The sequence below is a fragment of the Populus euphratica genome, unplaced genomic scaffold (assembly GCF_000495115.2).
Source record: "Populus euphratica unplaced genomic scaffold, PopEup_1.0 scaffold64.1, whole genome shotgun sequence".
NCBI lineage: Eukaryota > Viridiplantae > Streptophyta > Magnoliopsida > Malpighiales > Salicaceae > Populus > Populus euphratica.
In genome coordinates, this window is record NW_011499923.1 from 476,763 (window position 1) to 492,926 (window position 16,164).

Consider the following 16,164-nt stretch of genomic DNA (forward strand, 5'->3'; position numbering starts at 1 on the left):
CTCAATAGTTATATGTTAGCTAAAATTGTTGATAGGTTGAGACATGTTTAATTAAAACTTTCTTTTTAAAGTTGATTTTAAAAAAGATTTTGACTCTGCTTCTTGGAATTTTATATGTGAAGCTATGGGTTTTGGAGGCAGATGGATTTCATGGATTAAGAAACACATATTAGGGGGATCTTTTATCTCCATTTCTATTTAATATTGCCATGAAAGGTTTAACAGTGTCATTTAAACGACCATAGAGGAGTGGTTTCCATGCGGAGTTCAGATTTCTTCTCACCAATCAATACTATTTTTATACATGAATGATACAATGATTTTTTATCCAAATAATGTTGGAGCTCTGGAGAATGTTAAGATAATCCTTAACTGGTTCTAATTATGCTCAGGTTTGAAAGTTAACTTTCACAAAAAGTTTTTTGATTGGTGTAAATATTGGTTTATATTATGTTTTCGGTTAAAAAGAGAGATGGAAAGAATTTGATTTAATTTAAACCTGGATCAAGGTGGAAGTCTACTCGGTAATTCATCCTGGTGTGGCATCAAATCTACATCTTTTAACTGCTATTTTGTTATTTTTGGCATCAAGTTGAGCTGTTATTTGTTATTTTTGGTTTCTTAATTTATTGATTATTTCATTTCATGGTCTGCTAAACTTGAGCTGTAAGCAGATTTTCTATGTCTTCCTTGCCAGACCTTGGCGTCTTCTAATGCAATATTATACTTCTAAAAAAAAAAAAAAAAAAAAAAAAAAAAAAAAAAAACTAAGCTCCATAGATCTTTTAATAGAGCCATGCATAGACATAAATCATGCATTTAAAATAAGGATTTTAGGATCCAAAAATAATTTAAATAAAAAGATTCAAGGAAATCTTCAATTTTTTTTCCATCAAGGAACAAAATCTATCTACATGTTCAAAGCAAATTTCACAGCTCATTACACATTGAAGGAGTCCGCTTATCGAAAAAGATATAAAATTTACAGTGAAACAGATACGGGAAAATAAAAATAAAAATAGAGAGAACTGCTAAAACCTTATTTACATAAGAACACATCAAATGTGCAAGCATGAAAAAAGACTAATATATCTCTAATCTTTTTATTTATTTATGAATTGATGATAAAGGAAAGAGATCTCATCCTTGTAGCTCATACAAGAATACAATTCCGAGCTACAAACTTATTCCCTATCTCTTTCTTTAATCTGCCCTGAAGTCCTAATTACAGTATATTTATGGACTAGTTAAACTGAAGCAAGATCAATGATATTGTACTTAAAAATATCAGCCATGTATTCAATTTAGAAGCCCTTTTCCACCCCCAGACAGATAGAGGTAGAGAGATTAAAAAACGAGGGGGAAGCAATCCAACCAAAGAAATTGCTTAAGATCATACGAGTGGTGGATCACTCGAGGGAAATGCTCATGTATTGAATCCCTAACAATGTGATGGATAGTGAGCTACATGATCATGCAAACAAATCAATCAAGTTCCATGGCACCCTAGCTAGCTAGAATTGATAGCATATAATCTTACCTAACATTTCTCAAAAAAGGAAAAAAAAAAAAAAGCTTACCTAACTCGATGATATATGATTATACATAAACTTTGACATTATCATATAGTTTATGGAAGTAGTGATTAATGCATGCTACTAAACAAAATATTTAACTACTCGAGAAGAAACATGATCTAGAGACGCCGGCCGCAAAACAGTAGAATGATCAGTGGTTTCTACACAAGAATACAAACAACTCCCCTTTAAATTACGAGAACATTGCCCCCTGCCTGCATTTATTAATGATGGAGCAATCCTGCAAAGCTGTGATCCTAAATATAGTACTCCCATGAAGACAATTTTTTAATGTATAAACACTCGTATATTGTTAATCAAGTTCCAAAGCATGTCGGCCCAGGCGGATTCCGAAATAGCCACTCAAGATTTAAATTCTACCATTTCTTCATGTGGGCTTATGTATTGAATTACTTAGTAGATTATTGCAGCATGTGTGCTTTTAGCTGGCACCAGCATTACAAAAGATGAATCTAAGGTTTTGTCTTTTTGCTTAAATATAGATCCGTTTAGATTTTCTTTAAATGGATACATACCATTTTATCTAGCTAGTTGATCATTTTACTGTTCGCAATACATGCTCGTGAACTCATACACCTCTCTAAAATATGTTCTGTCCTGCATTAACAATTTCTATTAAACTAAAGGAAATATTTCGTCTTTTTTTGAGATAAATAGAAAATACATTAAACAATATTGTCTTCTACTTCAAGTTGGCAATGCCTCTCCTTCAATATTCATCACCAGATGTCATTAAAATCTTAGGTTTCTGATTAATTAAGTTGTTTAGCGGGGGAAAACAATATTCATATGCATATGATACTTGGATAGGGATATAATAAGTAGAGAAAAATCCCAACTTCCTCTAAAGATTAGGGGTGAAATTGCAAGTTAAAGAAGAGACTTGAGAGCATTTTTAATTAACAAGTACTTAGATTGCTTGTTTAGGTACATGTTAATTTTTGAACACAGGTATAACAACACTTGCTTCCATGATTTCGGCTAGCTGCTTTGTCTAGTGGGGAGTATCAGTATATGATTTATTACCACTACTGCCGCTGCTGATACTACAAGGTCATTACCATGCAGCTGTCCCTTAAAGAGCAAATCAACTGGTACCCACAAATCTCAACATATCCTCTTAGAAATATAAGCAAAGTTCATTTTATAACTGATCTTCTCTTTATAGTAAAAAGGAGGAGCAGAAAATATACCCCATATAGCTAAAAGCTGCTGGTGAATGAACCCACACATATATAGCCTCGATATCGATCTTCAACTCCAGGTCCATCGATTCTTTAATTTTGACCACTAACCTGCACTGGAACCAGCTGCTGCTGCTTCTGCGGCTGCTGCTGATTGTGGTGTTGCTGTGACCTTTGGTTTGGGCCTTTTTCTCTTTTTCTCATAGCTAACTCCTCTTGCTTTAGCTTGAAAATCCCTAACCTCCCTTAAGTAAATCCTCACTGCTCTTGCACCAAATGGGTTTCCTTCGGGCCTCCCTCCATGCTCCTCGTAGGCAGCTCTGAGCCTTCCGATGAGTGCATCAAGGCTTCCCCATGCTTGCCGGAGGGGGCAAGGGCATGGTGCCGGTGGATTAGGGAAGCCGAAGAAAGGACAAGTTTGGTTATGGACTTTGGTTTTGCCAAATTGGTCTAGGTACCTTAAAAATTCAAGAACATGGGCTCCGCTGCATATAGGGAGTGATAAAGGAGGCCTGTGATTTCTAAGGTACTGGCAAAAAGTGTTCCAGTCCCTTCTCTTTTGGTTCTCATAGCGACTTGGAGTGGAAGATGGGGAGGTGGTTGTGGCCAAAGTTGTGGTGTTTGTGGTGGTGGTGGTGGTGGGGCTTGTGATTACAGGGCTTGAATAGGTGGGGTTTGTTGATAGGGAAGCTAAATCCATGTAGATGAAGATCTAGATTAGGGTTTTATTGCTTTCTTTATCGGGATCTTGAAAGGAGCTGATTTTGAAGACCCTGTAGGTTGTCCTGCTTCTGGCTGTTTTCCTTTTGTTTTGCCTCTCTTTGTTGCTTGCTTGTACGGGAAGGTGAGTGAACCCTAGTGGAGAGAAGGAGACGCAGAGAGTGAAATCACTTCCTTATTTTAGGTGAAAACCGGGCGATACTGTTTCCATTCTTCAGGAGGAAAAAAAGGCGGAAGCTTTGGTTTATGCTCTTTGCAGCTACAAGATTAACTTCTCAAGGTGCTGGTGATGTGAGAATTAAACGAAGCACGAAAGGGATGATCAAAGTGCAAGAATCTGCATGGTTTTTATGAGAGTGGGGAAGAGGTGAGGCTTTTTTTGTTTTGAATAGTTTGAAGGCGAGAGAATTAAGAAATGTAGTAAACAACTTGAAGGGGGGAAAAATTGAAAGATTCTGCTTGCAGAGAGAGTGAGTGCAGTCAGCAAGAAAGGTTGAAAGACTGCAGTTATTGGGTACAGAGATAGCTTCTGAGATATGCTTAAAAGAGAGGAGAAGATCAGATCATCAGATTTTCTATCAGGGAAAAGGGCAAGCAACTCAAGTTAAGACTGTAGATAAAGTTGGAAAAAGATGAAAGAAAGAGAGAGTCAAATAGTTCCATTGGTTCAGACGAAGACTGCCCTGCCCTCAGCTAGAGCTAGTAATTAAAAGGAAGGAACATGACAAGAGAGAGAGAGAGAGAGAGAATATTGCCATGAAAGGTTTAACAGTGTCATTTAAACGACCATAGAGGAGTGGTTTCCATGCGGAGTTCAGATTTCTTCTCACCAATCAATACTATTTTTATACATGAATGATACAATGATTTTTTATCCAAATAATGTTGGAGCTCTGGAGAATGTTAAGATAATCCTTAACTGGTTCTAATTATGCTCAGGTTTGAAAGTTAACTTTCACAAAAAGTTTTTTGATTGGTGTAAATATTGGTTTATATTATGTTTTCGGTTAAAAAGAGAGATGGAAAGAATTTGATTTAATTTAAACCTGGATCAAGGTGGAAGTCTACTCGGTAATTCATCCTGGTGTGGCATCAAATCTACATCTTTTAACTGCTATTTTGTTATTTTTGGCATCAAGTTGAGCTGTTATTTGTTATTTTTGGTTTCTTAATTTATTGATTATTTCATTTCATGGTCTGCTAAACTTGAGCTGTAAGCAGATTTTCTATGTCTTCCTTGCCAGACCTTGGCGTCTTCTAATGCAATATTATACTTCTCAAAAAAAAAAAAAAAACTAAGCTCCATAGATCTTTTAATAGAGCCATGCATAGACATAAATCATGCATTTAAAATAAGGATTTTAGGATCCAAAAATAATTTAAATAAAAAGATTCAAGGAAATCTTCAATTTTTTTTCCATCAAGGAACAAAATCTATCTACATGTTCAAAGCAAATTTCACAGCTCATTACACATTGAAGGAGTCCGCTTATCGAAAAAGATATAAAATTTACAGTGAAACAGATACGGGAAAATAAAAATAAAAATAGAGAGAACTGCTAAAACCTTATTTACATAAGAACACATCAAATGTGCAAGCATGAAAAAAGACTAATATATCTCTAATCTTTTTATTTATTTATGAATTGATGATAAAGGAAAGAGATCTCATCCTTGTAGCTCATACAAGAATACAATTCCGAGCTACAAACTTATTCCCTATCTCTTTCTTTAATCTGCCCTGAAGTCCTAATTACAGTATATTTATGGACTAGTTAAACTGAAGCAAGATCAATGATATTGTACTTAAAAATATCAGCCATGTATTCAATTTAGAAGCCCTTTTCCACCCCCAGACAGATAGAGGTAGAGAGATTAAAAAACGAGGGGGAAGCAATCCAACCAAAGAAATTGCTTAAGATCATACGAGTGGTGGATCACTCGAGGGAAATGCTCATGTATTGAATCCCTAACAATGTGATGGATAGTGAGCTACATGATCATGCAAACAAATCAATCAAGTTCCATGGCACCCTAGCTAGCTAGAATTGATAGCATATAATCTTACCTAACATTTCTCAAAAAAGGAAAAAAAAAAAAAAGCTTACCTAACTCGATGATATATGATTATACATAAACTTTGACATTATCATATAGTTTATGGAAGTAGTGATTAATGCATGCTACTAAACAAAATATTTAACTACTCGAGAAGAAACATGATCTAGAGACGCCGGCCGCAAAACAGTAGAATGATCAGTGGTTTCTACACAAGAATACAAACAACTCCCCTTTAAATTACGAGAACATTGCCCCCTGCCTGCATTTATTAATGATGGAGCAATCCTGCAAAGCTGTGATCCTAAATATAGTACTCCCATGAAGACAATTTTTTAATGTATAAACACTCGTATATTGTTAATCAAGTTCCAAAGCATGTCGGCCCAGGCGGATTCCGAAATAGCCACTCAAGATTTAAATTCTACCATTTCTTCATGTGGGCTTATGTATTGAATTACTTAGTAGATTATTGCAGCATGTGTGCTTTTAGCTGGCACCAGCATTACAAAAGATGAATCTAAGGTTTTGTCTTTTTGCTTAAATATAGATCCGTTTAGATTTTCTTTAAATGGATACATACCATTTTATCTAGCTAGTTGATCATTTTACTGTTCGCAATACATGCTCGTGAACTCATACACCTCTCTAAAATATGTTCTGTCCTGCATTAACAATTTCTATTAAACTAAAGGAAATATTTCGTCTTTTTTTGAGATAAATAGAAAATACATTAAACAATATTGTCTTCTACTTCAAGTTGGCAATGCCTCTCCTTCAATATTCATCACCAGATGTCATTAAAATCTTAGGTTTCTGATTAATTAAGTTGTTTAGCGGGGGAAAACAATATTCATATGCATATGATACTTGGATAGGGATATAATAAGTAGAGAAAAATCCCAACTTCCTCTAAAGATTAGGGGTGAAATTGCAAGTTAAAGAAGAGACTTGAGAGCATTTTTAATTAACAAGTACTTAGATTGCTTGTTTAGGTACATGTTAATTTTTGAACACAGGTATAACAACACTTGCTTCCATGATTTCGGCTAGCTGCTTTGTCTAGTGGGGAGTATCAGTATATGATTTATTACCACTACTGCCGCTGCTGATACTACAAGGTCATTACCATGCAGCTGTCCCTTAAAGAGCAAATCAACTGGTACCCACAAATCTCAACATATCCTCTTAGAAATATAAGCAAAGTTCATTTTATAACTGATCTTCTCTTTATAGTAAAAAGGAGGAGCAGAAAATATACCCCATATAGCTAAAAGCTGCTGGTGAATGAACCCACACATATATAGCCTCGATATCGATCTTCAACTCCAGGTCCATCGATTCTTTAATTTTGACCACTAACCTGCACTGGAACCAGCTGCTGCTGCTTCTGCGGCTGCTGCTGATTGTGGTGTTGCTGTGACCTTTGGTTTGGGCCTTTTTCTCTTTTTCTCATAGCTAACTCCTCTTGCTTTAGCTTGAAAATCCCTAACCTCCCTTAAGTAAATCCTCACTGCTCTTGCACCAAATGGGTTTCCTTCGGGCCTCCCTCCATGCTCCTCGTAGGCAGCTCTGAGCCTTCCGATGAGTGCATCAAGGCTTCCCCATGCTTGCCGGAGGGGGCAAGGGCATGGTGCCGGTGGATTAGGGAAGCCGAAGAAAGGACAAGTTTGGTTATGGACTTTGGTTTTGCCAAATTGGTCTAGGTACCTTAAAAATTCAAGAACATGGGCTCCGCTGCATATAGGGAGTGATAAAGGAGGCCTGTGATTTCTAAGGTACTGGCAAAAAGTGTTCCAGTCCCTTCTCTTTTGGTTCTCATAGCGACTTGGAGTGGAAGATGGGGAGGTGGTTGTGGCCAAAGTTGTGGTGTTTGTGGTGGTGGTGGTGGTGGGGCTTGTGATTACAGGGCTTGAATAGGTGGGGTTTGTTGATAGGGAAGCTAAATCCATGTAGATGAAGATCTAGATTAGGGTTTTATTGCTTTCTTTATCGGGATCTTGAAAGGAGCTGATTTTGAAGACCCTGTAGGTTGTCCTGCTTCTGGCTGTTTTCCTTTTGTTTTGCCTCTCTTTGTTGCTTGCTTGTACGGGAAGGTGAGTGAACCCTAGTGGAGAGAAGGAGACGCAGAGAGTGAAATCACTTCCTTATTTTAGGTGAAAACCGGGCGATACTGTTTCCATTCTTCAGGAGGAAAAAAAGGCGGAAGCTTTGGTTTATGCTCTTTGCAGCTACAAGATTAACTTCTCAAGGTGCTGGTGATGTGAGAATTAAACGAAGCACGAAAGGGATGATCAAAGTGCAAGAATCTGCATGGTTTTTATGAGAGTGGGGAAGAGGTGAGGCTTTTTTTGTTTTGAATAGTTTGAAGGCGAGAGAATTAAGAAATGTAGTAAACAACTTGAAGGGGGGAAAAATTGAAAGATTCTGCTTGCAGAGAGAGTGAGTGCAGTCAGCAAGAAAGGTTGAAAGACTGCAGTTATTGGGTACAGAGATAGCTTCTGAGATATGCTTAAAAGAGAGGAGAAGATCAGATCATCAGATTTTCTATCAGGGAAAAGGGCAAGCAACTCAAGTTAAGACTGTAGATAAAGTTGGAAAAAGATGAAAGAAAGAGAGAGTCAAATAGTTCCATTGGTTCAGACGAAGACTGCCCTGCCCTCAGCTAGAGCTAGTAATTAAAAGGAAGGAACATGACAAGAGAGAGAGAGAGAGAGAGAGGGTCCTTGCTTGCTTTGCCATAACAGGACAGGCTTGGCAGTGAGCAGTGGTTGATGGTGACACCAATAGAGTCAGTACACAAAAATATGCCATTACTATTAACATATATGCACCACTGTCTACTCCAAGCGCGTGCCATACAAAACCTGCCCTCTTCCCATGTATAAAAGCAAAAAAAAGATTGACGATAGCAGCACAAGTTCATGGATGAAGACGAGGAATCTTCACAGCAATTGCTCAGCTACTCCATTCTGTCCAAATTCATGCTCTGCGACTTCAAATCTCCATGAAATCATGTTGTTCTTGCAAATGGCTCCTCTCTTCGTTCCTGGACACAACATTCTAGTCATTAATTGGTTGTCAGCAGTTCGATCGCGTGTTGGTGTATCCTCTTTTCAAACGGGAAAAGCATAAAAATTAAAAATTAAAATAACAAAAAAAGATAAAAGAAAGTGCGTCGTTGCGAGTGTTTGGCAATTTGGAGTAAGGATCAAGAGTTGTGATATCATTATTGGATAGCTCTAAATCTTTTATATATATATATATAAAGATTGGATGGCTTTTTTTTATTATTATTATTAATGTAGATATACAGAATAAAATTTATGTGTATCTCGATTATTTTTATAAATTTTAAAATTAATAATATAAAAAAATAAAAATAAACCTTTTAATTTCCAAGTTCTTGCTACGGGTTACCTACCAGATGGTTAAGATTGGATGGCTCTTATTCTTTGCTTTCGTATGTTTGTGTCTATGCGTGTGGACTGTATAATAAACTAAAAGATGCAGGAAAACATCACAGTATTTTCACTGTAGGGTGCGTGAACTATCCACTCACGCATTTATTTTTTTTATTTTTTCTTTTCTATTCAGAACTTGAATTTTTGTCACACTTTAATTACTGTACTTTATTTCTTTGTAATTTTATTTTTAAGAGTTTATTAGCGTGTTTTTATATATTTTCTTTGCATGAACTTGCCCATGTGTAAGTATCCCCAAATATTCCACCATTAAATGAAAAACTTGTTATTCCTTTCTTATCTTGAAAAAAAAATCAACAAGGTATTGGAATTTATTTATTTTTTTATATTAAATTTTATACAGATTAATATGATTCATATATATATATATATATATATTTGGATGGATTTTTTTTTATTATTATTAATGTAGATATACAGAATAAAATTTATGTGTATCTCGATTATTTTTATAAATTTTAAAATTAATAATAATGCTATCAAAATTAACCTCTAAAATATATACAAAATAAAACTAAAAGTACAGTACAAGTAGAATATTTGCATTTGCTTATCGTTGTTAAGATAAATGTTCCATTTTAATTTTTGATTAGCATTTTTAATTTTTTTATTCCATTCCTCAGTAACTTTTTATAATATATGATACTAGCTTCTTCTTCTTCTTTTTTTTTTTCTTTCAAACATTAAAAATTAACTTGGAATCCCCCTCACCCATGTAATAACTATCACTGTCATACATCATATATATTTAAATATCTATTTAATATTGTAATAATAATTTTGTTAATCAGAAATATATTTAAAAAATTATTTTTTATATTAACATATTAAAATAAATTAAAAATATAAATAATTAATTTAAAAAAAAATTAATTTTCTTAAAACCCACGGCGAGCCGCGAAGCGCCTTGTAAATAGTCCAAAGACAAGGAAGATATGTCGGCAAAATTTTAACGGAAGAACACGTGTTATTAGTCTAGAAAAAACCGAAATATGGGGCCACTTTTGGCTGTCAAAGGACTGTAAATTAATGGTGTTACTGGGCAAGAAATATTAGAAATTTAGGCAGATTGAAATATTAGAAATACAAAAAATATCTATATAAAAAAATACTGCAAATATATAACTGAGAACCAGGATTTGACGATTTACAGTGTAACAAAACTGTCTTTTTGGTATTACATTTTTAACTGTGTTTAGATGTATTTATCTTAAAAAATTATTAAATTAATATTTTTTTATAATTTTAATGTGTTGGTATTAAAAAAAAATCTAAAAAAATTAATTTAATATACTTTCAAATAAAAAATATTCTATATCACAATATGAAAGACATGCAGATTAACTACACCTATTCCAATTTATAGATGTATGAGTTGTTAAATGTCGCAGGTTAGTGGCACAATTAATTACAGTTATAAAATAAACTAAAAAAAAATTGTAGTATATTTTTGCAGTTATTCTTCATAATCTCTTGAGTGTATTGTGGATTTATCCACAATTCGTTTTTTTTAAATAATCCTTGAAAAAAATTATATAATACACAACTATTAAATTTTATTTATTTTTGGTTTCATAATCTTGTATTAATATATTGTCATAATTTTATATTTTAAAATTTTATTTTATTCACACATTCTAATATATCCGAGGTGTCTAAACATTTCAACATTAAATCAAAGGTCCATGTTACAAAATTAAACTTTTATTTATAATTAAAAAAATAAAAACCAGAATCTTCTTTTTTTATTATTATTTTAACTCTAAATTTTATTTCTATTACATCACTAGGACGCTGATGAAGGGGAGAGAGAGAGTCAACGAAAAAGAGAGAGAGTCAAAGCAAAAGAGAGGGAGAGGGAGAGGGAGAGGAGATAGTAAGTGTTCGCTAATAACATTTCATTCACCAAAAAATTCAATCTAAGTATCAATTGATTTGTTTTAGAGAGAAGTTCAATAAAGTTGATTATGCTATTCAAACATGCTAAAAAAAATTTAAGACTTGTGAATTTTATCTGATTTATCGTTTTTAAACTTACTAAAAAGATATTTATTTATACAATAACTTCTACTTTTAAAATTTACTATGTAAATATTAAGTTTAGTAATATAAAATATAACTAGCTTTTCTCATGTGGAACCCATAATTTTTTTTGTTGAAACACTAATTTGTATGAAGCAACTGAAAGAGCTGCTTTTCACATATGCAAATCAGGTGAATTCATGTAATTTATTTAGATAATATTCACGTGAATCATGTCAGGTAAAAAGCTTATTATATTAAAAAAATTAATTTTTATTAGAAAAATTTATATTTAATATTAATTAATAATAATATATAAAAAAAAATTATTTGAAAATTTTTTATTTAATATTAATTAATAATAATATATAAATTAGAAAAAAATTGCTCGATGACGTAATATTTATATAATTTGATTGCGGTTCCAATTTTGTTCTTGCCGGTCTCACCCAAGTAAAAAAAATTCATTTTTTATCTTTATTTTTAGTTATGTTTTATTTAAAAAAATTAGAAAGAAAATCGTTTGATGACATAGTATTTTTAAAATTTGATCGCAATTTCAATTATGTTCTTGTAGGGTTCAACTTACTTAAAAAAATTAGTTTTTATTTTTATTTTTAATTATATTTTATTCAAAAAAATTAGAAATAGATTGTTTGATGAGGCAACAAAAATTCAGTTTTTTTTGTTGCGTACTTAAAAAGCCATGAAGAATATAGTTCTTATTGGATAGATTTTATATATAATGAAATTGCACATAATTTAATAAAATAATAAAAAATATTTGATATAAATATTATTTATTTCATGATATAATAACAGTTGTTAAACCTACAATATTTAAATTAAAAATCATTAGTATATATATATATATATTATTTTATAACCTCAATTTAAAAAATATTATTTTAATCAAATACATTAAATTATATTTTATTTAAATTTAATTTTATCTATAATTTTAATTAAATATATATTTTTTTAAATTAATTTTAACTCAAATTAGCTTAAATGATGTTTAACAGGGTTCTAGAAAACTTTGTACAGGGTTCTAGAAAATTTTTGAGATGTTTCGAGTTAAAAAAATACAGAGATTTGGCTTTTTTTTAGAAAAACTTTCAAATGACCGGAGATGACTAAAAAATAAACCAAAAGACAGCACGCTGTCCATTTTATTTTTTTTAAAAAAACAATTGAGCTGAATGACATGTTGTCTCTCTTGTTTAAAAGAAAAGAAATAAAGTCAGGTATGCGGGCCCAGCCTTCTATAACAATGGACACCTGGACATTTTCTCTTAGGCCAGGCACGCTTGGTTTTTTATATTAAATAACCTTTAATTTTTTTCTTTTACTTTTTTAATATCAGAATGAAATCTTATTTAAATAAATTTATTAAAATGATTTTTAAAGAATTATCTTACCATACCGAGATTTGGGTTTTTTTAGAAAAACTTTCTAATAAAAAAACATGTTACTGTTAAACATATAAACAAGAGAAGATAATTTTGACTAAAAAAACTACATTTTCTTCATTATATCTTATGAATATCTACTACAAAACTTTTATATAATTAAACAAAAACAGATTTCGAAGAACAGTAAGTGACAGCTTGCGAACCTTTTCACTGGTTGAAAACTAAAAGGGTGACAGGTACCTGGGCATTTGGTTGGTGGGGTAAGCTCAAATTGTAGCTACTTGCTAGCTAGCCAGGTATGGTGGTATTTTCCTAATCCTAGATATCTTTTTGATGTCTGGGTTACTGTAAGAGATCTTCATAGGCCCTTATACCTAGCTTTTTTTATCATGGGTATTTTGACGAGGATGTGTAAAGATGATGTGCCTTCACGCAAAATGTCTTCTTCCCTTTTCTTTTCATAGGCAAATTATTGGAGGAACAGTTATACGTGAGTAAATTTGCGATAACAAAGATTCCAACGTTGCAACCGGTGCTCAGATGCTGAGGGCACGACTGTTGCCTCAATCATTAACAATCTTCAAGCTGTTCCTTCCCCCACCAAGCCATGGAGATGTAATTCATAAGAGATGATACTGCTTCTTTTCGTACTTTTAAATTATTGTTTTTTTTTAAATGTTTTTATATAGTTTTGGTATATTAATATTAAGAATAAAATGTAGTTTTAGATTAAAAAAACTTCAAAAAACGACAACTATTATTCCGATACCAAACTGCACGCCACCTTGTGGACACCCGGCAGAAAATATTCGTGGATAAATACATGGTGTACACATTACAACTAATCCTAATTGGGGGGTGATCACGGACATGGATGATATGGGGCATATCTGCAGGTTCGTTTCCCTCCTTTACTTTAGCTTTTGGACTGATGCAGCTTGAGATTCTACAGGAGAACATGAATAATACATGAATGTAGTAACATGCCGTGAGATAAGACGAACCAGATTCATCAAATTGGCCTCAGCTACTATTGAGAAAGAAAAAGGTGAAGATAATCAACAATTCGAGGCACCTTGTGATTAGAACCTTCTTTGCATCTGTAAGTAGTGCATTAGAAAGGTGTTTCTTCGTTCCAAACCTTAAAGAGGGTTTGTCATTTTTTGAACTTCAGACGCGTTATTTGCCCCTGGGTGTGTGGCGCCAGCCATTCACCAGAATCTGGGGTGCGTGCTCAGTAAACATTTTACTATCATATTGAAAAACAATTAGCATAAGAGCAATTACATTCTACTTAAAGTTTTGACTACAAAAAGGTTCGGGAGTTTAACCTTAATCTTTTCCACGATTGTATGCAAATCACAAAATAATGAACGCTAAGATTTATTGATTCAATTGCATTCTACTATCAGATCCAAGAATGTCCCCTAGTGATTGCTGTCTTGAGAAGATAATGAGATAATAATGGTATACAAAATAAAATAATGGTTTTTGTATTCTATTTGGTTGATGGTAAACAAAAAAAAAATCTTTAATATAAATTATGGTCAAGCTTATATATTTAAAATAATAATATAATTGAATATTATTTTTTATATATACTTTAGTTTATATTGAGTAGTTGAAATTAATAATAATATAATAATTCTAGTTATAATAATTCTAGAACTTCTATTTTAAAAATATAAAAATTTAATTTAAAATTATTCAATGGTATTTTTATTTTTATTTTTTTATTGAAATATATTTTTATTCTGAAATAATAAGTAAACGCTGGATAAAGAACAACCCAATAATTACATATTTAAGAGTTCCAACTCCCATTAAGAGGTCTTAAGTTCAAAATATCTAAAAAGGCTGAAATAAAATCTATTAAAACGAAATTCATTGTGTAACTCAAGACTCGTTGGTTCGGTTCTTGGATACCAAAAAAAAAAAAAACAATAATAACGCCAAGATATAATTATTTTACATTTTAGTAAAATTATTTAGTCACAATATATATTTGGGTACACTATCAAAATAATTAAAAGAACTAGGGTTGATTTAAATGTTTATATTAACGGTGAATTAGGTTAATCTATTATTTTAATGGTTTGATAACATTTGATTCCCAAAAAAAAATTATTATTATTATTTTTTTTTTACAGGTCTCTAGACAACCTATTTTCTCTGTTTTTTTAAGGGGGATTTAAAAAAAATATTGACCAAACACCCGGGTCTATCTCAGTCCCAAATACCTAGATTTTTTTTAATAGGTCCATGATTTTTTTTATTCACCCTTTGTTTTTTTTAATTTTATTATTTAGTATTAAATTTTTATTAAATTTTATTATTTAGTATTTAATTTATTATGAATTAATTTTAATATTTTTATTATATAATAAAATAAATAAAAAAATAATTTCATCTAGAGGAGTTCATAACTCGGGTTATTTTTATTGCTGCTGAACATACAAATCTTATTGCTACTAAACTTGAATTATTTGTGTAAAACTCTCAAAACCAAAGTTTACTAACCCTAAAGGAATAAAATTACATTAAGTTTGAAATTAAAATTATAAAACCAAATTCATGCGTGGCAATGGTTGGCATCCCACATCACATCTATGATCTCTGGCCGCAAATTCATACTGTAAGAGGCCTGGCTTGTTAGAGTCTTGAACAGCGTTTACTGAAAAAGGGGCATATAATTAGTTTTCGTGAATTATTTAGGAATGATATTGATATAATTTAGACTACGGGACCGAAATTGAAAGTTACTGAATTTAAAAGGGTGAGTATGAAGTTTACCCTGAAATTATTAATCTAGCTTTTATCGTGCATATGTGAAGGGAAGACACAGCTGTAAAAGGGTAGCCTCTAACCTTCCACTTCGAGCAAGGAACTAATCTGATTCATTGCGGGGTGGTAATTGTTTTTTATTTTTATTTTTTAAAAATATATTAAAATAATATATATATATATATGTTAAAAAATTAATTTTTTTTAACATATAGCATTAAAAAAATAAAAAAATAATTGAAGAAAGATTTTGTATTAAAATAGAACTCTGCTCTTTTACTGTTACTGTACAGAAAACAAATACTACAGCCATTTGTGTTGTTATTATTGCATCAGAATCCTATTCTACTTCCTATAATTAAAGCTTGATTTGCTCGCAAGCAAGGAAACAAATAACAACCAAATCAATCTACATTAATTGACAGTGGCAGGGACTTTATTCTGCAGATTCTTGTCCTTGATTTCTTGCTTTCCTGAACTGGCTTGATTTTCTTGCATTAGCTTTCCTTTCACAATAAAGAATATTTATTTACTTTTATTTTAAAAAAAAAATAAAAACACTATTTACAACACAGGAATATAAAACCTAGCTAGAAGTAGATTCGAGCCAATAAATAACTTGATCATTAATTACTATTAATTTAGCAGCTAAGAAGAGTGCAGTACTGTTGTTAAAAAAGCATAATACAAAGTATTAACTCATTTTTTAAGAGTTATTTAATAAATTAAATACTTGAATGGAGATAATTCTTTTTATATATATTTATACATATAATTTGATTTTAGAAATGATTTTGGTGTTCAATTTCTTCTTCTTCTTTTTTTAATCCAGTAGCTATCTAACTTAAAATACAAGTTTTTAAACTTAATGGACGTGATGGAGGTTTTTGTTTTTATG

The 16,164-nt window shown here is 31.9% G+C and overlaps 2 protein-coding genes across 2 annotated transcripts; both read right to left on the reverse strand.

Annotated features, from left to right (window-relative positions):
- Nucleotides 1-2,490: 2,490 nt before the first annotated feature.
- LOC105135360 (protein LIGHT-DEPENDENT SHORT HYPOCOTYLS 1-like) lies at nucleotides 2,491-4,187 on the reverse strand. The gene has a single exon (XM_011040213.1). It carries the CDS (start codon nucleotides 3,480-3,482, stop codon nucleotides 2,889-2,891), a length of 594 nt encoding a protein of 197 aa, XP_011038515.1. The 5' UTR covers nucleotides 3,483-4,187; the 3' UTR covers nucleotides 2,491-2,888.
- Nucleotides 4,188-6,520: 2,333 nt separating this feature from the next.
- LOC105135361 (protein LIGHT-DEPENDENT SHORT HYPOCOTYLS 1-like) lies at nucleotides 6,521-8,222 on the reverse strand. Its single transcript, XM_011040214.1, has one exon. It carries the CDS (start codon nucleotides 7,510-7,512, stop codon nucleotides 6,919-6,921), a length of 594 nt encoding a protein of 197 aa, XP_011038516.1. The 5' UTR covers nucleotides 7,513-8,222; the 3' UTR covers nucleotides 6,521-6,918.
- Nucleotides 8,223-16,164: the final 7,942 nt, after the last annotated feature.

Coding starts and splice junctions, on each gene's coding strand:
- LOC105135360 (XM_011040213.1), bottom strand. CDS start 3,482: ATGGATTTAGCTTCCCTATCAACAAACCCCACCTATTCAAGCCCTGTA.
- LOC105135361 (XM_011040214.1), bottom strand. CDS start 7,512: ATGGATTTAGCTTCCCTATCAACAAACCCCACCTATTCAAGCCCTGTA.